Source organism: Indicator indicator, chromosome 3, assembly GCF_027791375.1.
Source record: "Indicator indicator isolate 239-I01 chromosome 3, UM_Iind_1.1, whole genome shotgun sequence".
Lineage (NCBI taxonomy): Eukaryota > Metazoa > Chordata > Aves > Piciformes > Indicatoridae > Indicator > Indicator indicator.
In genome coordinates this window covers 44402717-44426615 of record NC_072012.1, presented here as the reverse complement: position 1 = coordinate 44426615, position 23899 = coordinate 44402717, and the positions used below count along the sequence as shown (strand labels likewise).

Here is a 23899-nt window from a genome sequence, read left to right as displayed (position 1 = left end):
TCATGTAGATTGGGTGATTGCACACAGTGATAGATGTCACAAATTTCATGTGGACTTCAGCACTACATCTTTGAAGTATGAATAGTCAAGCTGACAAGGAGTGAGGGTGAATGGAGTTAAAGCAAGTTGGTGGACAGTCACTACTGGTGTTGTCCCTCAGGGCTCAGTTTCAGAGCCAGTCTTCTTTAATAACTTTATCAGTGATCTGCTGGAGGATATTGAGTGCACCCTCAGTAAGTCTGCAGATGACACCAAATTGGGTGGGAGTGTTGTTCTGCTCAAAGGTATGAAGGCTCTGCAGAGGGATCTGGACAGGCTGGATCAATGAGCAAACATCAGTTGTATGAGGTTTAATAAGGCCAAGTGCTGAGTCCTGCACTTGGGTCACAACAACCCCATGTAACAATACAGTCCTGAAGGGGAATGGATGGAAAATTCTCCAGCAGAAAGTACCTGTGGGTGCTGGTCAACCACCAGCTGAACAGGAGCCAGCAGAGTGCTCAGATGGCCAATAAGGCTAACAGCATCCTGGACTGTTGTTAAAGAATTACGGGGCCAGCAGGACCAAGGAAGTGATCATGCCCCTGTACTCGACACTGGTGAGGCTGCACCTCAACTACTGTGTTCAGTTTTGGGGCCCTCACTACGAGCAAGGCATTGAGTTGCTGGAACATGTGCAAGGAAGGGCAACAAAGCTGATGAAGGGCCTGGAAGAACAAGTCATGCAAGGAGTGGCTGGGGGAGCTAGGGTTGTTTGGAGAAAAGGAGACTGGGTGGAGACCTTGTTGCTCTCTGTAACTACCTGAAAGGAGGTTGTAGGGAGGTGGGGGTCAGTCTCTACCACCTAGTATCAGGTGGTAGAATGAGAGGAAATATTCTGAAATTGTTCATGGGAAGGATTAGGTTGGATAGTAAGAAAAATCTTTTTACTGAAAGCCTGGTCAGGCACAAGGAGTAGGTTGCCCAGGGAGGTAGTGGACTCACCATCCCTGGAGGTGTTTTTAAAAAAGAAAAAAAAAGGTATACATGGCACTTTGGGACATGGTTTAATAGCCACAGTGGTCAGGACATGGCTTGATGGCCATATGGTGGCACGTCAATGGTTGGACTTGTTGATCTGAGAGATCTTTTACAACTGAAACAATTCTATGATACTATGACAGTGATGCTCCAGAGGCCTGTTTTCGTTTTCACGGACATGGAAGCGAGGATTTACATGCACAATCTTCCTAGTCAGTTAATTGTTAAATGACATGAGGAAAACAGACATCTTCCGAGCAAAATATGACATTTTATGCAGGGTTTAAATGTGAAGCAAACCTCAATAAGCTGTAAGATGCTAAGACATTATTTCTTAGTTAAAGATACTATATTGAACCACGAAAATAAACTACTTGTTTCCCAGTCCGGGAAGCCAAAAGGCTGATTTTCTGCAAAGATCCGAAGGCATCTCCTGCACGCCCGTGTTGTCGATTGGTGTAACACACCAAAGCACCCTTAAAACTAACGGCGGCAGGCAAAGCCTCGCCCAAACGTCTTCCCCGAGTGCCCTCTGCCGTCAAGCCAGACGCCGCCGCCTCCACAGCACGCAACGGACGCGCCCGCCGCCGGCCGCCGCCTCCGGCTCAGCCTGCGGCTGCCAGCGCAGCCTGAGGGGCACGCCGCTGCCGCGGGTGTTGCGGAGTGGCTCTTCCCCCAAACACTCTTTCACAGCAGGCGAAGATCCTTTAAGGATGTTCTTTTAGGTTCTCAGTACGTGAAAAGGTTTTTGTTTGTGTTTTTGTGGTTTTGTGGTTTGTTTTTTTTTTTTTTGGGGGGGGGGGCGTGGTTGTTGGGCGCTTTTTTTTTTTGGTGGGTTTGGTTTAGGTTTTTCTGGTTTGTGTTTCCGTTTTTTTTTCCCACCAGAACAAGGATAATGATGGAAAATACAACATATGTTGGCAAGCACAGCCATCAATTCACTGCAGAGTGCTTGCTTCTTGCAGAAGAACTCTAGGAATGGCTGAGCTAGAGATGGCACTTGTTATGGGACACTGATTACTCAATCTGCAATAGTTGGTGGAGGGAAAGAAAAAAACAAACAACAAAAAAAAAAAAAACAACCCCCCCCCCAAAAAAAAAAACCAAAACAAACAAACAAAAGAAAACAACAACCACCAACCAACCAACCAAAAAAGCCCCTGAAAAAAAAACCCAAACAAAAAACCAACACAGGATCACAGGATGTTAGGGGTTGGAAGGGACCTCCGAAGATCATTGAGTCCAAACCTCCTGCCGGAGCAAGACCATAGAATCTAGCACAGGTCACACAGGAATGCATCCAGCTGGGGCTGGAAAGTCTCTGGAGAAAGAGACTCCACAACCTCTCTGGGCAGCCTGTTCCAGTGCTCGATGACCCTCATAGTGAAGAAGTAAAAAGTTCTTCCTCATGTTGAGGTGGAACACCAGGAAAAAGTTGAAGAATAGGTGGCCCTGGCACCAGCCTGGTAGCTTTATAGTAACTATTCAAATTTTAACCCAGTCATTCTCTGTTTATTTCTTTAGCAGAGAGGTAATAAATACAAGCTACATACAAAAAAAAAAAAAAAAAAAAAAAAAAACACCCAAACAAAACAAAAACCCCACCCCACTTTTCTGCAAGCTGTATCTTTCCTTTTGTCAAAATGACATGCTAACATATAGTTAATTTCAGTTCCTACTCCTTCCATAATTAATGCACTGTTGCAGTAATTGTAGAAAAACTTTGTGGTATGTACTACTTCAGATATGTGGTAAGCAGTTCTAATGGAAGCAGAAGGTAATTACAAAGGAAGGAACTTATGGGTTCTTTGAAGTATTAGTATGGCTGTTATCAAAATTAAATAGGTTTGCTGCCCAATTGAAGAGAAGTGGCAGGGAGGTGAATTGTAACCTATTTTTAATATATACATAAAGTGCCTCCTCTGGGAAAACATGGAACATATTTTTTTATTATTGTTTTCTTAATTTCTGGGTATTTTAAAATTTGGTAAAATGGCCAGACATTAACTCATAATAATTCTTTAGTTTCAGTCTTTAAGCAACTGCTCAGAAGTAGTCAGTAGCACCTATTCTAGGTAAGGGTGTAAGATGAACCTTCAAAATCACTGCTAGTTAGAAGAATCAAGTACCTCTCATTAAATTTGCCTCAGTTTGTTGTCAGATTACTGAATTCATCATTTTCCTTTTTACATGCAATAGTCATTTATTTAAACTTCTACTACTTTCTGCTCAAAATCTGTGAAAAATTTTCAAGGCATAGCCCTAAACTACCACAATAGCAAATCTAAATTGTTGTCGTGATGAAATGAGTTTTAAAACTTGCAACTGGGACAAATATTTGTATCCCTTGTGAACAGTTTGCACAGGACTGTATGTGCTTCTGTTTCATGCAAGATAAACAGCACAAAAGACACCATCACATCTGTTCTCTAGAGCTAGCACTGTGTTACTTGTACATGGCATTTGCAGCAACAGTGCTGGAAGGTGCAATGAGGCAGAAATTTCCACAGAATTGTCCTTGTATATTTGGGGTATGTTTCAGAATTTTCCGTCTGTAGGAAAAAGTCAGTGCTAACATTTCTTGTTGGATTTATTACTGTGAAGTCAGAGGGTATCAAAATAGGTAAGCTCTGCAATTTAGGCTAACAGTCTTGATTCATGATGAGCCCCTACAGTTAAGCAAAACAATTGACTGGCAATTTTGGAGAACAAGTTTTCTCCTTCTCTGCAAGTGGGTAGCAAAGAGGGCGCATGACAAATGGTGGTGAGGGTCACCTCTTCTCTGAATCATAGGATCACATGGGGCACCAGCAGCTTGGCACAGGTGAGTGATCTGCCACAGTACTGGCCAGGCCAAACAGAAATGAGAAAACCTACAGGAAGCAAAAAGAATCCTCAAAATCCCCACTCAAGAATGTTAAAAACCCCTGAAGCAATAGGATCTCTGAAACTGGGAAACTTGTATAAGGCACAAGAGTTTCTCTAGGCTTCTACATGTATTGGAGTCAAAAGTAATAAACTTATGCATAAAATGTGTTGTATTCTCCACATGCCAAGATGCAAACACAAACTTCCTAAAGAAGACAAATCAAGGACAATCTGGACATTAGGAATTCTTTTTTTTTTTCACAGCAAGAGTGGTCAGGCATTGGAATGAGCTGCCCAGGGAGGTGGCTGAGTCACCAACCTTGGATGTGTTTAAAGGTGGTTTGGATGTGGTGCTTGGGGATACGGTTTAGAGATGAACCTTGCAGAGTAGGGTCACTGGTTGGACTTGGTGATCCAGAGAGTCTTTCCCAACCTGAATGTTTCTATGAGTCTGTGAAAAGGACTTATGGGCACCACTGAAAATCCAATGGATCTCAGAACAAACTGATTTTTCAAAACTTGCTCTGTAAGGAAGTGATCTTGGGAAACCTGATGCCTAATAACTACTACAAGGAGAAGCAGTAGGCAGCAGCATCAGGGACTGTGCTTGCCAGCTGGGATGGATCTACAGAAATTTATCAAACATAACACACAGTATAAGCAGGGAAATTGTGGTTTGTTGGCCACACGAAGACTGTGATTTAAATGCAAGTAGTTGATGACTGCATTTATTTGCTTATTTACTTATTTTGTTCACCAAATAGCAGACACTGCCTCAATGATCATTTCATCAAAATGTCACAGAAAATGTTACCCAGTTTTTGCCAAGGCAACATTTCCATATAAGCATACATCAAAACAAGTGCTTCATGTAGAATATTTAAACATCACTTTCCTGTCAGCTTGCATGCAATTGTTTTAACAATCTCTTTGGATGAGTATGAATCCTGACAAATTACATAATACAGAGCTGGGTTCTTGAAATTACTTTGATACAAAAAACAAAATGGAAGTTAACAACTATTCCTGATAAGAATACACATCCTACAGTCTTTACAAGTTTGAGTAACTCTGCAAAGACAGGTTCATTACAGAAACCAGAATTTCTTATGCTTGAGGAAGGATTTGTTATGCATGCTGAAATCTCAGTATTATGCCACAGACTGAGAGAGTTGGGGCTATTCAGTCTGGAGAAGAGAAGACTCCAAGGAGACCTTCTTGTGGCCTTCCAGTATCTGAAGGAGGCCTACAAGAAAGCTGGTGAAGGACTTTGTAGGGTGTCAGGTAGTGATAGGACTAGGGGAAATGGAACAAAACTAGAAATGGTAGATTCAGATTGGATATGAGGAAGAAGTTCTTCCCTATGAGGGTGGTGAGACACTGGAACAGGTTGCCCAGGGAGGTGGTAGGAGCCTCATCCCTGGAGGTTTTTAAGGCCAGGCTGGATGTGGCTCTGGACAACCTGATGTAGTGTGAGGTGTCCCTGCCCATGGCAGGGGGTTTGGACCTAGGTGATCCTTGAGGTCCCTTCCAACCCTGACAATTCTATGACTCTGACTGCAGAAAAAGAACACAACAAACCTCCAAACAGCCTTCTAAGCAAGAAATAATGAGGCATGGGAGTAAAAGCCCTCAGATGAAATAAAGAAAAAATTACACCACCTTCATTCCATTTCCAGGAGAGCTGTGGCTGTTGGATTCCAGGGAGATGTATTTGGATATGTGATTTCAGAAGGAGGCACCCATCACACACAAAATCAAAAGAGGAAAAGCTGTTCCTAACACTAAGAAACTTTTCACACATCTTAGACATGAGCAGACACAAGTAAAGGCAATGATTTTCTCAGACTACAGAAAGTGGCATCTATGCCCATTTTTAGTATTCTGCCTTTTTCACAGAGATTCACTCACATATATTCCACTTTGTAGGCAGCAACATCAGCTCAAACTGTTGGGAAAAGTTATTTGCCCTGCTGCACTGGATTGTGATTTGCAGTGATTGAGATGAAAGTACACCTTCATTTCTGTCAAAACATGAGGTGACCCAGAGCAAGAGTAGGTATCTCTCACCAAGTAGAGAGATGACAACATCTGAAGCTGCTGCTGGCATTTGTTTCTGAACATGTTCTGATAGTTTTTTTGCTCAAGGGGAAAGATGCAACATTTTCCCCAAACCTGCAAAGCAGCAGCAGCAACTGAAGAGGAAATGGTAACAAATGTCAAATCCATCAGCATAGTCATGCAAAGCCAGAGAAATCAGAATGCACAGAGTCTAATTCTGTTTTCCCTCACAGCTCTTAGCCAGTTTCAAGTTAAAGAATGGTCACTTAGATACATGCACAGAACATTTAGAACCCTGAGACAAAATACATTTTTTAAGAGCCTGAAAAAAATCATAGCATGCACAAGTGTAAGATGTTAATTTCTATCTTTAATTAGACTAAAGAGCCCTCAGCTCCCTCAGTCTCTCCTCATAAGGAAGATCTTCCACTCCCTTAATCATATTTGCGGCTCTGCACTGGACTCTTTTGAGCAGTTCCCTGAAGTCCTTCTTGAACTGAGGGGCCCAGAACTGAACACAATATTCCAGATGAGGCCTCACCAGGGTAGAGTAGAGGGGAAGAGAACCTCTCTCGACCTACTAACCACAGCCCTTTTAATCCACCCCAGAATGGCATTGGCCTTCTTGGCCACAAGAGCACTATTGTGAGGTTGTTACCTGTTGGAAAGAGATATAAACATGTAAACCTGTTCACTTATTCATTGAATCAACTTGGTTAATTATTTTGCATATTCTGTATATATCTGAAAAAATATATCTGTATTAAGTGTATCTATATAGGTATGTATACCAAATGTTAACATCAGTGCAACATCAGTTGTCAGAGGAGAATCTCTTCTGCTGTTAAGTGAAGGCAAAAGAAAGCCTGTATTTAGTTTAGAAGCAAGATAGTTACTTATAATCTCCTGTATGAAGGCTTTCTTTCTGAGATGATCAATGTCAGTGTGGTGCAGTTGCCTGGTAGAAGATGGGTCCCTTCTAGCTGGGACAATTGTGCAGCCTTGACCAGGGGTGTGCAATATCAGCCCTGATTTCAACACCTACTCTACATCCAGAGCATGAGAATTTGAGAGTACCACATATGTATGAACACAAAAGTGAAGTAAAAATGCAAATTTTGAGTGCTGATTTATTTTGATTTTATGTAAATAAGTGATAGCTTGAGTAAACTGATTAGCTTATATAAATAGACTCAATTTATCATCTAATTTCCATATAATGAAGCAGTTCTGTTTGACATTTTTATTTTTAATGGCTCTGGAAAACAAAACATGAAACCAGAAAGGCAGTACAGAGGAGTACAGAGAAACATCAAACCTAACAGAAGGTTTAAGAAGACTGCACTTCACCTACAGTAGAATAACATCTAGGCCTGAAGTGGCAGCTTTACAATGAATGCACTGTAGGCTTAAATCCAAGCTCCAATAGCTGCCTATATCAGAAAGGACACTACTAAGGCTTTCCTTTTACAGCCAATGCCTCAGTCCAGCACAATAGCTGCCTCTATTGCAGCTTCCCTACTATGGCTTCCCTTTTAAGGCCACTGCCTTGTCCAGCAAGCAATGACATTACAGTGTGTAGCCTAAACTTACAGTCTAAAATAATTTCTGTACAGGAATCATAAGCTTCAAGCTCGTGTTCTTGACAATTAGCCTCAAATCTAGCTTTGTCACTTTGTCATTCTAGATCCTGTATAAAAGCATCTCCTTAGTTAATCTTTAAGTTTAGCTGCTTTGATAAGCTCTGACATTTTTATGCTCCCACATTAGCCTTCATGAATCCTGAGGACGATAAAGCAATAAATCCATTATCTCATCTTTCTGTTTGTTTGGCTTTGGTTGCTTTTGGGTTGTTTGCTGTTGTGTTTTTGTTTGGTTGGTTGGTTGGTTTTGATTTCCTAAATTCACAGTGGTAAGACTGCCACTATAGGCTGCTGATGCAGAAACTTATACTGCTCCGTGTTCCACAGGACTTTGGCTGCTGGGCACACTCTGAACATGAGCTTCCACAAGATGGGGCTCTTACGTTAAAAATCCTTCTTTCATGTGCCTAGTAAGTTAAAATGTCAAGAAATGAGAAATCCTTTTTACCTGTACAAGTATGGTCAAGGATAAGATGCTGAAAGCTGCATAAGAAAATGTTTTGGCTAGTAAACAACGAAGAAACACAGTTCAAGGAGACTAATGTACTTGTGAAAATGGGATTTAAGGCACTGCAGTCTCTGGCCAGTGACCTCTGGCTGTCCAGCTGAGGTCACATATAAGGCATCCTGTCTCTCCTTTCCTGAGAGGATGCTCACCACGACGAAGGTATGGGAATCGGAAGGAGCACAAGGCTGGTTCTGCAGCACTGGCAGCAGATATCAGGGGGAAGGCCCAGGGTCTGGTGTGTGTGTGTAGCTGTGACTACCTGCCAGGATGAGGCAGGGAGCAGCCTTATGTGTCCTGGGGAATTTCATCCCACACCTTTCAGAGTCAACAGAACAGTCCCTACAGAACAGAAGTCGTTTGGTTTCAAAGTATCAGACTGAGTGTTGGGAGACTGGAGTTTATTTCCTACTGCTGGTTCTGAACCTGTCACTAAAGAGCTGCTTCAGGTGGGTTCCAGAAAGATTTAGGCATGCCCTTCAAGCCTGTAACAGTTGTGATTTATTCCATGAAAAAGCCTCAATGGCAGCAATAGAGTTATTCCCAGAGAGAGGAACCCTAGAGGGTAAGCAGAATTGACAATAAATGAGGGTTTGATCTTTCTTCATTTTGTTTCCTCATTTGGGAAAAGCAAGATGATTCCATGCCTGAATCTTGTGGGAACGAGGCTAGCACAAATGCAATAAAGTTGTGAGTTGCTCGTAGAGACAGATGAATAACAAAAGCATACACAGTAAAGTAAAATATTAATAGACAGGTAAAGTTCTGCTTTTGATGAAAAAAGACAGGCCTTGGTGGGAATTATGCAACCCTCTCTGAAACTTGAATCTCTGGTCCAATGAGGGATATGTCATATTATATTTGTTGATTTTAGCCCATATTCATTAACTTAACATTTGTAGATGTTGACCTTTTTTTTCTTAAAAAAAAAAATCTTCTTCTTGTCACCTGAACTGCTCCTAAGTATGTGAAAAATTCTATTACCAACCAATAACCCTGACCTGTGATTTGTAACAAACAGAGGTACTGCAGCAATCTATTTTCATTGTGGGAAGTCTACCTTTGTGTTAAAGTGCTATAAAACAGTAAACTAAACAGCAAGTAATATTGCATGACATTGGAAGGAGGTACTGGGCAGAATGAAAAGACATTTTAAGACTTCTTAGCTATGTGGGCAAAATATTGCAATAGGAGTGGGAAGTAGAAGTACTGTAGAGAGGTAGTGGGGATGCTGGGGAGACAGAGACAGGTGTGCTGTCAGAAGCTCTCTTTCCATTCAGAAAACACTCTCCTCTATCCTTCTCCCATTCCCCTCTACTCCCCTTTTCCTTTTCTTTCCTTGCTAACTCAGGGCACCTGACTTTTCCTCTTGGGCTAGCAGGAAGGCTTCAGCACAGGATCATCTGCTTCTCCCAGGTCTTAATGAACAGCTGCAAGGACAGAGACTGGGAGTCAGAAGAAAGTCCAAAGGCCAATGTCTTCCACTTCTGCTGCTGCTGAGAATCAGACATGCTTCACAGTATCTCCACTGCCAAGAGCAGTAGGAATGTGTTCAGCCTGCTGGAACAAGCAGGGTTGCATCCTCTCTCCCCAGGCACAGACTAGGCAAACAGCATTCCCTCTACTCAGACTTTTACTATTCTCTTTGGTCACCTCACACTCATAAAAAACAAAGTGATAGAGATTTGCTTGCATCAATGAGCTAAGTAATCAAGAGCAAAAACGAAGCAGAAGAAAAATCTCTTTCTACTTCCTTTTTATTGTGATGGTTGTAACTTGCATCAGCTCATGGAAAACAGTCTGATCCTTTTATCAGTGGACCTACCCTAAGGAGAAATACAGATTAAGTTCATTTAGCAGGAAACTGCTCCAGGATGCTCTATCCCTCCTGCATACTTGTTTTCCCCTACCTCTCCCTCCAAATAAAGTACCCAAAAGATGCCAGTATATGAAGGGATTGTCACCCATCTCCAGCCTTATAAACGCCCCCTTCAACATGGAATGCAAACAGTACCTCAGAAAGCAGTTTTACCCCAAGCATCTGCCAGTTCTTGAGAGATGTCAGCTACATCTGATGCTACAGTGTGCTACTGGCAGTTTTGCTCTCCCTCCTGCTAGTGAAGGAATCGTGTATGGGTGGCTCAGTCCATCTTTTCAAAAGAAATCCTGTGTCAGGGAAGCCTACTGCAACATCCTTTTCTGATCAATAACGTGCAGAGTGACTAATGAGTTGCAGTGCCTTAAAGTTCAGCTAACTTAAAGCCTTCGTTAGCTCTAAGCTGGCTGGGTCAGTGAACAGAATGACCCAATCATTACTTGAAATTGCAGCATTGATGTGGGCCAGGAAGCTAAGGAAGTTTTCTGAGTAGCTAATACATGTCTCAATAATTAATGCTGCAGGTGTCTGGTTTCCTGTAGCTCTCTCAATTCTAGTGCCAAAAGAGCTCAACCGGTAGAAGACTTTCCAACATTGTAGTTAGAGTGTGCAGAAATACTGGGGAAGAGAAAGAGGATTTTATATCCCTGCCACCCCCATGAACCCATGACACTGTGCAGAAGCAGGACTCTCTGGCTTCTTCCAGCAAGGTCCCAGATTCACCAAGATTCAGAGAGCTCATACAACCCTTTTGTAAAGATGAGTGCTGCCAGCTCAGTGAAAGCATGCTACAGGAATTGGGAGAGGAATTCAGGGCACAAAGTATCATACTAAAGGGCCATCCACACAACAAGGTCTATTCTCCTCATTCACATCAGAGCTAGTATCAGCTGGTAGAATGAGAGGAAATGTTCTGAAATTGTTCATGGGAAGGTTTAGGTTGGACAGTAAGAAAAATCTCTTTACTGAAAGCATGGTCAGGCACAGGGAATAGGTTTTCCCAGGGAGGAGGTGGACTCACCATCCCTGGAGGTGTTAAGAAAAAAAAGGCATACAAGGGACATGGTTTAATTGCCATAGTGGTCAGGACATGGTTTAATGGCCACAGTGGTCAGGACATGGTTTAATATTCACAGTAGTCAGGACATGGTTTAGTGGCCATAGTGGTGGCACGTCAATGGTTGGACTTGATGATCTTAGGGATCTTTTCCAACTGAAACAATTCTATGATACTATGACAGTAATGCTCCAGAGGCCTGTTTTCGTTTTCATGGACATGGAAGTGAGGATTTATATGCGCAATCTTCCTAGTCAGTTATTTGTTAAATGGCATGAGGAAAACAGACATTTTCCGAGCAAAATACCACATTTTATGCAGGATTTAAATGTGAAGCAACCTTCAGTAAGCTGTAAGATACTAAGACACTATTTCCAGTTACAGATACTATATTGAACCACAAAAATAACCTATTCATTTCCCAGTCTGGGAAGCCAAAATGCTGTTTTTTCTGTAATTTCAATTAATTTTGATTCATAGTAAGTGTAAGCAGTAAAATAGGAATTAATCAATGGATAAATGATGCAATCATATATTAAGAAGTCAAAGTCTGAGGTGGAGAAATCCAGACTTAAAGTTTATTCCCATGTCTTCTTGCTGCATATGTATATAGCAGCACAGTGGAGCTGAGATGCTTTCCACTACTGAATTGCAAAGATTAATCACAGAAGTAATAATTATCTGTCACGTCCTGCCTTAATCTATAACAGTTTCTATAGTTAAATAAATCTGGCAACCAGATTTTCCTCTAAGGAAATTACTGTTTGCAGTGAGCATCACTGATGTCTGAGAAATATATTTATTGATGAGCAAAACCTTGCAGCCAGAGTGTGATGTTATAGACAGGTTTTGAGCACTTTTTCATTTCAAGACCAATATACTAGGAATAAGAAAGCTTCACACAAGCACATGGGACCTTACTGCTTCTCAATAAATTTATTCTGTGAAATTAAGTTTTCATTTAACTTGAAATATACTATCAATAAAAATATCGATAGTGGAAATAACTTTGTCTAACATAAAAGCTACATTCTAAATGTAATTTCTTTTAGCATGGATCACAGAATCTCCCAATGTGATTATAATTTCAGTTGCCTTCTATGAGCATGGTTTGGTTCCACCAGAAAAACCCTCTGGCAATGTGTTCAAACAGTCTCTCTACAACTTTGCTGCAGATGTGCAGCAGAAGTTGATTTTATGAAGCAAATAGGGATTTATGGCAAACTTTTAAAGGAAATCACTGACAAGGTTTTGAGAGAAACTCTTGTCTCATTTATTTAGTTTCAATACATTGCTGCTGCCTGTATCCTGATTGTGCTATGCTTTAGGCACATACAAGCACAGTATGTATCATCATTTAGACAGGATACAAGGGAAAATAGAATAAAAATCAACATGATACTCCTCCCATGATTGTTTTCTTGCCTTTCTATGTATAGGCATATCAAAGGGGAAAAAGCAAAAACCTCAGCTCCTAACCTTCTGTGAGGTTTGTCATTGACAGTTTGCTGCGGCTCACACGCAAAGCAGAGCAGCAGAGGAGAAACTGCAGAGTACAAGTCAGGAGTGTGAAGCCACAGCGACAGAACAATCTTTAAGCAGCTGGGGAGCTGAAGGGAAAACACAGTAAGCAGGGAGCAAGGAGAGGGAGTAGGAAGTTACAGTAAAAACTGACTTTTTTTCATTGCAGAAATCTGGAGCTGTCTGAAAAACTACCCCAAAAATATTTTTTTTTTTTTATTAGCAAAGTATACTTTTGAAATCAAACACAGGCCCAAGTTTAAAATTAATGTTCTAATTTATACATTGTTTTCTAGAGGACTGGAGAGAAGGAAAAAAATAAAAAGGGGCAGGGGGAGATATTCTTTTTCTACTGCTGAAAGTAAAAGTTCCATCAAGCATTCTCCTTCATTCACAACTCTTCTCACTTTCCTTCCTCTTCAAACTGCCTTTTACAGAAACAAAATAATTAGATAGATCTATTCCTCCAGGGCTGTGGAGGGTATAGAATCATGGAATAGTCTGGGATGGAAGGGACCTCTAAAGGTCATCCAGTCCAACCTCTCCACAGTCAGCCAGGGACATCCCCAACTGGATCAGGTTGCCCAGGGCCTCGTTGAGCCACACCTTGAATATCTCCAGGGAAGAGGCCTCAACCACCTCCCTGGGCAACCTGTTCCAGTGTTCTACCACCCTCATGGTAATGAACTTGTTCCTAACATCCAATCTAAATCTGCTCTTCTCTAGTTTGAAGCCATTGCCCCTTGTCCTGCCACTGCAAGTCTCTCCCCATCCTTCTTGTAAGTATCCTTCAGGTACTGGCAGGCTGCTATTAGGTCTCCCTGGAGCCTCCTCTTCCCCAGGCTGAACATCCCCAGCTCCCTCAGTCTGTCCTTATAGCAGAGGTGTTCCAACCCCTGATCATTTTCATGGACCTCCTCTGGACCCTCTCCATCAGGTCCATGTCCTTCCTATATTGAGGGCTCCAGGTTGCTGCATGCCATGGTGCACAGAAATGTTTAATCCTTAACCATCACTTGGGATCCTGTTTTACAGATGGTACAGTGGGAAGTTACATCACTCCTTACCATGATGTTTGGTTAGAAGATGTCCCACAATGATGTGATGCAGAACTGGACCCTTTTAAGTCTCATGCTGCTAATATTAATGTCTGGGATAAAAGCCAGAGAGGATAAGAGAAATCTTATAATTATCATACAGGGAAATTGGCAATACATCTCCCATGACTCTGGGATGGCCTTTGCTCTGGAAGAAACTGAAAAATTATATGGCTCATGTCTCCACAAAGTTCTAGCAATGCTCAATCAGTGGTTCCTAATTATTCTTTCCAAATTTTTGTCTAATTGCAGTAACAATTACTGCAGCAGGGTGACTAATGCACAAGTATTCCCTCACTGTATCTCTGTTGCTGCTTTTGAAGTCTTTGAAAAGAAGTTTTCCCAGTATTTTTTTAATATTGGACACCTCCTGTTTTAGATTGATGCATTTCCATATTTGCATAACATCAATCAATTTCCACTGCCTTCACTGACAATTATAATCACAACATTCACTTTGCACAACAACAACAAAAAAATCCTCCTATTGCTGAATATTTCTCTTCATAAAGTAATTTATTAAAAGCCTACAAAAAGCAAAGATGGCCTAGAAAATTTCTATGCATTCTCCAGCAAAAACTCAGGGAGAAGTAATTTCAGCACTACTTCCAGATGTTAAAAGCAGCATATTCAAAGTGGAAATATTATGCAAACGTTTGACTACACTTGTTATGAGCTGCTTCCTTTACAGAATTTTGGGGTATCTGCCAGTGGTAGTCATAGCTGATGCCTTAAAAAAGTTATGCTTTCATTTTTTTCCTATTGTACCATACAATATTGCAACAACATTAGAAAAAAACTGTGACTTTGACATGGTAGATTGTTCACTTAATAAAGGAAACATTGCAGGAATCCTATCTGTTGTACCAGCCTACACTTACAGTCCAGAAAGCCAATCTTATCCTGGGCTGCATCAAAGGAGTGTGGCCAGCAGGTCGAGGGAGGTGATTCTCCTCTTCTACACTGCTCTCATGAGACCCCACCTGGAGGACTGCACCTGGTTCTGGAGATCTTATTGTGGCCCGCCAGTATCTGAAGGGGGCCTGCAAGAAAGCTGGTCAGGAAATTTTAGGGTGTCAGGTAATGATAGGACTAGGGGGAATGGATTCAAGCTAGATTTAGATTAGATGTCAGGAAGAAATTCTTCCCCATAAGGGTGGTGAAACACTGGAACAGGTTGCCCAGGGAGGTGGTGGAAGCCTCATCCCTGGAGGTTTTTAAGGCCAGGCTGGATGTGGCTCTGGGCAACCTGATATGGTGTGAGCTGTCCCTGCCCATGGCAGGGATCATAGATGATCCTTGAGGTCCTTTCCAACCCTAACAATTCTGTGATTCTCTAAAATGAGATACTGGGAAGGCTGTATTTTACTTATCTTCTCAAAAACAAGGATGTTCTTACCAGGTGCTTAATGTACAACACATTGGAGGATCCCCAAAAGCACCTCCATTAGAGCCAAGTATTGGACTTTAAAAGCTATTTTTGAACTTAGCCAGAAAAGTAGGGAAATACATCTCAGATTCCCTTTGTATCACAGGAGAGATCCTCACAGCTGAAGTGCCTCAGAGCTCTGTCCTGCTTCTGTCTTCTCTTTAATTTCTTCCTGTTCATCATCTCTTCTCTAGCACTGTGTCATGTCTGCTTTTATTTTTATTTTTTTTATGCAAAAGCAGCTTTCTGACAAAAGCTTGTGTAACAATATGTCTTTGTGAACTCAAGTTTGGACAACTTTGAAAAGGTATACTAAATTTAACTAAGCACTTTGTTAATTTGTGGGGGCAAAATAAAGGGTAAAAATGTGAAAATATTATACAGAAGATACACATCTGTTTCATTGTTGTCTCTGACACTGTACTGTATGCATATGAGACTAGACCTAAGGGGCAAGAATCACAGAATCACAGAATACTAGGGGTTGGAAGGGACCTCAAAAGATCATCCAGTCCAACCCCCCTGACAGAGCAGGATATCCTAGAGCAGATCACACAGGATCACATCCAGGCAGGTTTTGAATATCTCCAGAGAGGGAGACTCCACAACACCCCTGGGCAGCCTGTTCCAGTATTCCATCATCCTCACAGTGAAAAGAAATTTTCCTCATGTTTACATGCAAATTCCTATGCTTCAACTTTCACCCATTGCCCCTTGTCCTGTCATTGGGCATCACTGAACAGGGTCGATCCTCTTGGCATTCATCTTTTATATTTTTATAAACATTAGTGAGGTCACCTCTCAGTCTCCTCCTCTCCAAGCTAATTTCTCAGAGAGAACATTTCTAATTTTTTAACCTGGAGAAGAGGAGGCTCAGGGGTGACCTTATTGCTGTCTACAACTACCTGAAGGGAGGCTGTAGCCAGGAGGGGTTTGGTCTCTTCTCCCAGGCAGCCAGCACCAGAACAAGAGGACACAGTTTCAGGCTGCACCAGGGGAAGTTTAGGCTTGAGGTGAGGAGAAAGTTCTTCACGGAGAGTGTTGCTCCCAGGGAGGTGGTGGAGTCGCCATCCCTGGAGGTGTTCAAGAGTGGATTGGACGTGGCACTTGGAGACAAGGTTTAGTAGTCATGAGGTCTTGGGTGACAGGTTGGACTTGATGATCCTTGAGGTCTTTTCCAACCTTATTGATTCTGTGATTCATTTTAGAGATTAAAAAAAAAAAAAGACAAAAAAATTATGACAAAATCTGAGTCTCTAATATGAAGAGACTCAGACACAACATATGGTAGTACCTAGGAGGAACTACATGGGCAGATCTGTGTAGCTGATCTTAATGGTCTCTTTCTAGCCTTGCTTTCTTAACAAAGTTTTGAATCTGGTGTTTTTTCTTCAAGCGTGAAGCACCTCCCTTTCCTGCAAATAATTTATCTGCTAAATCTGAGAATTAATCAAAAAAATGGAGTCTTGGTTTAGTCCTGCCTTCTCACATGCTAGGAGGAGACAAGATTTAATCTATGTAAAGAGGCCCTTGGAAAACCAGAGAACAGTGCTCTTACTTTAGAGCCCCTAACTGGTGCAAAATCACGTCACATATCTATTCAGGCAGCCAGCTCATTCAGCAGAACACCAGCCTGCAGAGAGCTTTCCAAATTTAGCTGAGAGATAAACAGCAAGGAAAAAAATATCCAGAAAGTGGGATGCATATAATAAAACAGCAATAAATAATGCAGCACATTGGGATTCACCTTATAATTTTTACCATTTCTAGCACAGAAGGGGAAAGGCAACAGAAGTAGCAAGGATGGTAGCAGGAAGACCTCCCTCTGAGCTTTCATTTCATCTACATTTTTATAAGATGCTTTTGTTTGTGCTGCTGCTTCTTGATAACCATAGCATGATTTTTTTTTTCTCTCCCATTTCATACAGATACTGAATAACAACAAGAGTTGCTTTAATTGGTAGGACAGTTTTCATAACAACTGATACTTGACCTTTATGGAAGAGCTCTGTTTGCCACAGATGGAGTACTTGTGATTTTCCAGTACCAGCAACCTGGCCTGAATTAATTTCATGAGACTCAATCACATTTTATCAGATTTATTACAGATCCAATGAATCCAGGAGTGATTAAGGCTGACAGTCACAAACATTCCAGGAGCCTGACTGATTTTCCCGTGATATGAACAATAGTTCCTTAGAATAGAATCATTATCATTAAGAGTGATTAATTTCATATATTTCACAATAGTGTTAACCAAAACCTGTACTGCATATCTTCAGGCCTTATTTCTGTGCAAGATTTCAGTGTTCTTTTAATGCAAAAGGAGTGGCTTTTGAATTCCAGCTTTTGTTAACTGTTACTCTTATTAAGTATTTTTAAATGTATTTGAATGCAGGTTGAGATACACAGTTGCATAGGTTTGACTTGTTCTGAAATGTTTGCAGTAAAATAAATCCATTTATAGCTTTTTGGCTTCCGCATGCAAAATTTGTCCAATCTGTCCCTGGTCAGGGACTTCACCCTATTATTTCCTAATGTCTAACTCATGTCACTGGACATAACACCTTGAAGGTCAACAGTGAATAACTCTATTTTAATGTCTAGACATAAAAAAAAAAAAAAAAACAAAAGTGTCAGGGCATATACAAGTAACTTGGAGGCACCTGGTCACTGGGGTGGAATCCAAAACCTTGTATTAGGCACCAGGGCTTCACAGAGTGCACAGGAAATTGGGTATCTCAGAATAGCATCCATAAATACAGACCTGCTGACTGGGAAGTTACAAGATCTGTAGAAAGACTGGCTCCTGCTTAGTACTAATAAAAGGAGTGCAAGGCAAACCATAAGTGCCCCTTGTTATAATGCTGTCACTGAAAGGATTAAATTTAGGAAGGAGAGAGAGAATAGAAGATTATTCATTCCCTAACCTTAAGATTTCACCAGCTAGTTCTCCTAAGGCTTCCTCTCTAAATCTTCCTCTGCAGGCTAACCTCCAGACTATGCAATTTAAATTATTCTTATGCTTAAAAGAGGGTGGTCTAAAGTTGTGAAGAGACAAGTATATAGAAAGCTCTGATGATACTGGGAAATCTAGTGCAGCCCACCTTTTATTAAGACAAAGGAGAGAGAAAACATCTCCCCCTTAGCAGTCCAGATCAGACTGTTTCATTTCCTATGGTCTGTCATAACAATTCTCTAAGCTGCAAAATCCCAGCATTACTGATTGCATGCTGCTAAGGTACCCTGAGACATCTGTAAGACAAAATCCTGATTTATATTAGAAAAGATTTGGTCTAACATTCTGAGAAGAACTGTTTGGGCTTCTTTGGAAGCTGCCTTGTTGCTTCTGGGATATGGCAAGAGATAGCAGACAGAAGGGTAGTTAGTAAAATCCTTACAAATTGCTCTGAGAATATCCAAAATATCCAAAACCCTGCATCTATCTTCAAGCTTGGTAAGTGGTTTTTGAAGCAGCTCTGAAGAACCATCAAGGAAATTGTTTATATGACTCTGACAGTTTGTTGTTTCATGGAGGTATATTGTGATGCATTCCAAGGACTCAGCACTTCCTAATCCTTTTTTTTTTTCATTACTGGAAGGCTAGGTTTCATCTGTAGGTCTCTGAAGAATGTTTAGATGTATCTGAGGTATATGGGCAAACAATACTCTATCATAATATCTTATCATAATGAACTGAAGTCATATCCTAATGGTCAAGACACACAGCCTAGGAGCCTGTGAATCAGAGCTCTCAATTCAAGAACACAGCCTGAACTTCCAGGCAAATGCCTCTTCTGTCTGAGAGCTCTTGCCATGGCCCTTGATGATGCTGAGACTGCAAAACGATACCAGGGTCCAGAAACAAGGCCAGCAAGATGAACCTTGGTACATAGGCACTGTAAGAATTTAGGTTTTCTGTGTGATTCCAGCGGTCCAAGAACCAGGTGCTGAAACTGTGGGGCTGCCTATTCCCAGCTGGCTGATCTCACCACACTTGTGCTGTGCTCCAGCTCACCCTTGTTTCACCTGAGATATTCTTGCACTTAGAATCATAGAATCAGTCAGGGTTGGAAGGGACCACAAGGATCATCCAGTTCCAACCCCCCTGCCATGGACAGGGACACCTCACACTACATCAGGCTGGCCAGAGCCTCATCCAGCCTGGCCTGAAACACCTCCAGGGATGGGGCCTCAACCACCTCGCTGGACTACCCATTCCAGGCTCTCACCACTCTCATGGGGAAGAACTTCTTCTTCACATCCAGCCTGAATCTCCCCACTTTCAGCTTTATTCCATCCCCCCTAGTCCTATCACTATCTGATATCCTAAAAAGTCCCTCCCCAGCTTTCTTGTAGCCCCCTTCAGATCCTGGAAGGCCACAATAAGGTCACCTCAGAGCCTTCTTTTCTCCAGACTGAACAATCCCAACTCTCTCAGTCTGTCTCCATAGCAGAGGTGCTCCAGCCCTCTGATCATCCTTGTGGCCCTTCGCTGGACTTGTGGATGCAGAGCAACACAGCTTCCCCAGGCAGGGTGATGAGGGGCTGGACAACTGCTGGCATTTTGATGGTTAGATCATTCATTTAGGGTGACATACTTATGGATCCAAGCTGAGAAGACCCAAGACCCCAAATCTCCTATCCTGATCCTTAGAGTAGTAAATAACAGCTTGTCCTCTCAAAAGAGAAGGCTCTGGAAAGACCTCATAGCAGCCTTCCAGTATTTGAAGGAGGCCTGCAAGATAGCTAGAGAGGGATTTTTTACAAAAGCATGTAGCAATAGGACGAGAGGTAATGGCTTCAAACTGGAAGAAGCTAAATTTAGATTAGGCATTAGAGACAGAATTCTTCACCACAAGGGTGGTGACACACTGAAACACATTGCCCAGAGATGCCGTGGAAGCTCCAACCCTGGAAGTGTTCAAAGCCAGGATGGATTGAGCAAGTTGATGTAGTAGGAGGTGTATCTACCCATGGCAGGGGGTTGGAACTAGATGACCTTAAAGGTCTTTTCCAGTCCATACCATTCCAAGATTCCATGACTGTAAGGTAACTGAGTCCCATGTGTGCACAGAAATATCTGGTATGTAACATTTGTTACCAACTGTCTTAAGAGGTCCAGGCTATGTACTGAATCACTTTACAGAGCATGACCACTTGTGAAATTAATCTTGAGACTGGGGTTCTTGGTTTAAGCACTTTGGACTGCCCACTTAAGGCATATACCAATACAGATCCGTTGTATATATGGAGATTTTGGGCAATTTAACTAAAAGGTTTTATCGGGTTACACATAGAAAAGAACAGCTGATCAATTTTAAGGAATATATGAGGTATATAGGTGTATAGGTGATGCTAGCTATTCTCAACCTTCTTCTGTCTGTTCTAGACAGAGAAGGACAGTGGCTACTTCAGCTCAAGCTTTATGAAATGGAGCAAGCAAGAATGTGAGGAATAAACACAACAGATTGACAGAGGCCAGCAGGACAGACACTGTTCAAAGACCGATGGTATCTCATAATGGAAACTGATTCTGCTTTAGGAAAGCATATGCCTAATATTAGTTTTGAGCTATTTATTCTTCCTTTGATTTTTTTGTTCCTGTTAGTGGGCCTGAATTTGCTTTTATCATCAGTAAATCAGACTAATATGCTAGGAAAATAAAAAAAGTCATTTACAAATTATCATCAAAATTTGGAAAATTCAGCACTATCCATGTCCTTACTAATGAAAAATAAAGTGTATGATTACATACATATATATATATATATATATATACACACATATATATGCATGTAGAATGCTCACTCTATAAACAGGTATTGCTAAGATTTTACACTAGATGGCACTTTGCTAATTCCCTTAGCAATCACACAGAATCACAGAATGTTAGGGGTTGAAAGGCACATCAAAAGATCATCCAGTTCAACTCCTGCCAGAGAAGGATCACCTGAGAGTTGGTCACACAGGAATGCACCCAGGTGGGTTTTGAACATCTCCAGAAGAGACTCTACAACCTTTCTGGTCAGCCTGTTCCAGCACGCTGTCACCCTCACAGTGATAAAGTTTTTCTTTCACAGTATCACAGTATCACAGCATATCAGAGGTTGGAAGGGACCTCAAGAGATCATCAGGTCAGAGCAGGGTCTTTATGCTTACATGGAACCTCCTATGCTCCAGCTTGCACCCACGGAATCGCAGAACTGTCAGGGATCTAGTGTGAGGTGTCCCTGCCCATGGCAGAGGGGTTGGGAACTAGATGATCCTTGAGGTCCCTTCCAACCCTGACCATTCTATGATTCTGTTTCTGGCCTTGTTTCCATCATGTTAGGCCATGGTCTCCTTTTCCTCCCTGTTCTGATACCACTACTGCTTTGCAACACCTGAGGATAAGCATACAACCATGAGGAGCTTATGATTCCAACTACTTTAAAGGAAGGACTTCCTGCAGAAGCCAAGACACTTTCAGGGTTACGCAGTCTTCCACTGAAAGCCATTGTTGCCTGGCACAGATGCCCTGCAGCAAGGTTTTGACCTACTTGAGAACAGGCATTATGCCATCCAAACAGATGGGCAAAAGCGTAGACAGTCAGGAGACCATGTTTGTACATCAAGCATGGATGACGAGGGCAGGATTCTCAGCTGAGAACATTTAAATAATTGTTCATTTGGAGCTTATGCTCCTGTCACAGCAAGTAATGCATCACCATTCATCAAGGTTGGAGTTCAATGCCCGCTAGGAAAGGCACTGCCACGTAAGGTGGAGGTAATTATCTAGACAGGATTCTGGGAATGATTGCTCTGCAGCACAGTTACAAAAATGGTTGACTTCGAGCCCCACCTCTGCTACGAACTTCATAAAAGTGACCTTGAGCGATTCAGTCTCACTGCTTCCTACCTTTTCCTCTTTTTTTTGCCAGCTCAAGCCACGCTGTGGGTATAAGTCAATGTGTGCAAAGCATCTAAACCAGAAATGGGTACACATCACTATGGCTGCTTTATCATTTGAACCCCTCACGTCAAATTTTGGTGTAACATATATCCATTACAAATCCAGATATATCCAGATACAGTATATCCAAATATCCATTTTTGTGGATAGATTCATAGAATCATAGAATGGGCTAGGCCAGAAGGGACATCCAAAGCTCATCTAGTCCAACCTTCCCACAGTCAGCAGGGTCATCCTCAACTAGATCAGGTTGCCCGGAGCCTCGTCGAGCCACACCTTGAATATCTCCAGTGATGGGGCCTCAACCACCTCCCTGGGCAACCTGTTCCAGTGTTTCACCACCCTCTTGGTAAAGAACTTGTTCCTAACACCCAATCTAAATCTGCTCTTCTCTAGTTTGAAGCTATTGACCCTTGTGCTGTCACTGCAGGCCTTTGTAAACAGTCTCTCTCCATCCTTCCTGTAGCCCCCTTCAGGCACTGGAAGGCTGCTATTAGGTCTCCCCAGAGTCTCCTCTTCTCCAGGTTGAACCCCAGCTCCCTCAGCCTGTTCTCATAGCAATGGTACTCCAACCCCCTGATCATTTTCATGGCCCTCCTCTGGACCCTCTCCATCAGCCCTATTGAGGGCTCCAGACCTGGACTCAGTACCCCAGGAGAGGTTTCACCAGAGCAAAGTGGCAGAATCACCTCTCTGGATCTGCTGGCAATGCATCTTTTGATCCAGCCCAGGCTGCCACTGGCCTTCTGGGCTGCAAGCTCACACTGCCTGCTCATGTCCAGTTTCTTGTCCATCAGCACCCCTGAGTCCTTTTCTGCAGGGCTGCTTTCTATCATCCCATCCCCCAGTCTATTGATAATGAGGATTGTTCCAGTACAGGTGCAGAACTCTGCACTTGCTCTTGTTGAACCTCAAGAGGTTCACCTGGGCCACCTCTCCAGCTTGTCCAGGTCCCTCTGGATGCCATCCTGACCCTCTGATTTATCAACATCACCACTCAGCCTGGTGTCATCTGCAAACTTGCTGATGATGCACTCAATCCACTGTGTATAGCACTGATAAAAATATTAAACAGCACAGGTCCTAATATGGACCCTGATGGACACCACTTGTCATTGCTCTCCATCTGGACTTCAAGCCACTGAGCACCACGCTCGTGCTGGACCTCTTATTGTTGGCCTTCAGTATCATAGGGGTTTGATTTTTTGCAGATTAAAACTTAATCTGTGAGCAGAAGTGAATAGAGATGCAAATGCTTCCACTTTGTCATTTACAATTTCACACGCTTCATTGATTTCCAGCATGAGCAGCATGCAAAATATAGATGAGTGGGTATAACAAACTATTCCAGACTAATGCCAACATTAATAATAGTCACTATTTATGTACTAATTTGTGTTAAAAATGTTTTGCACCAGAAGCAAATAGAAAAGAGCTATGTTGTGTACATTTTTTTTTTTTTTTGCAAGCTAGACACACTTTAAGCAGGGTATTAAAAAAATAAAAAAGGTACTATACAGGAACAATTTGATGTATTAAAATGGATCTTAAATGCTCATGGTAAATGTTAACTTCTAAGAATTATGTCTGGGTTGTTGTTAGACTATAAAACCCAAAATTCTTTATCAGTGCTTGTAGACATTCAAATCATCATAAGCCAAGACAAAGCTATCTACAAAGTAAGACCTAAAACTGAATTTCAATACAGATTTAGGACATCCTTTTCCTATGTGACTTTCATAAGATAATCAATGCCTGAAAGTCAAAATCTAGTTGGTTCACTAGTCTCAATAGCTAGCCTAGGACTATTTAGGTGCTGTGTAATACTGTGCAGAGTTATTCAGGTACTTTAGCACACTTAAAAGCA

At 41.9% G+C, this 23899-nt stretch overlaps 1 protein-coding gene across 6 annotated transcripts in view; it reads right to left on the bottom strand.

The window, feature by feature from the left end:
• PPFIA2 (PTPRF interacting protein alpha 2) overlaps positions 1-23899 on the bottom strand; it is a 309460-nt gene that overhangs the window by 220871 nt on the left and 64690 nt on the right. For 2 of the 6 annotated variants that reach the window (XM_054399556.1, XM_054399558.1), the window contains exon 4: positions 9493-9503. The exons of the other annotated variants lie outside the window; for them this stretch is intronic. In XM_054399556.1, the coding sequence (XP_054255531.1) occupies positions 9493-9503 (11 nt within the window). The remainder of the gene's footprint in view (positions 1-9492; positions 9504-23899) is intronic. 6 annotated transcript variants of the gene reach the window in all.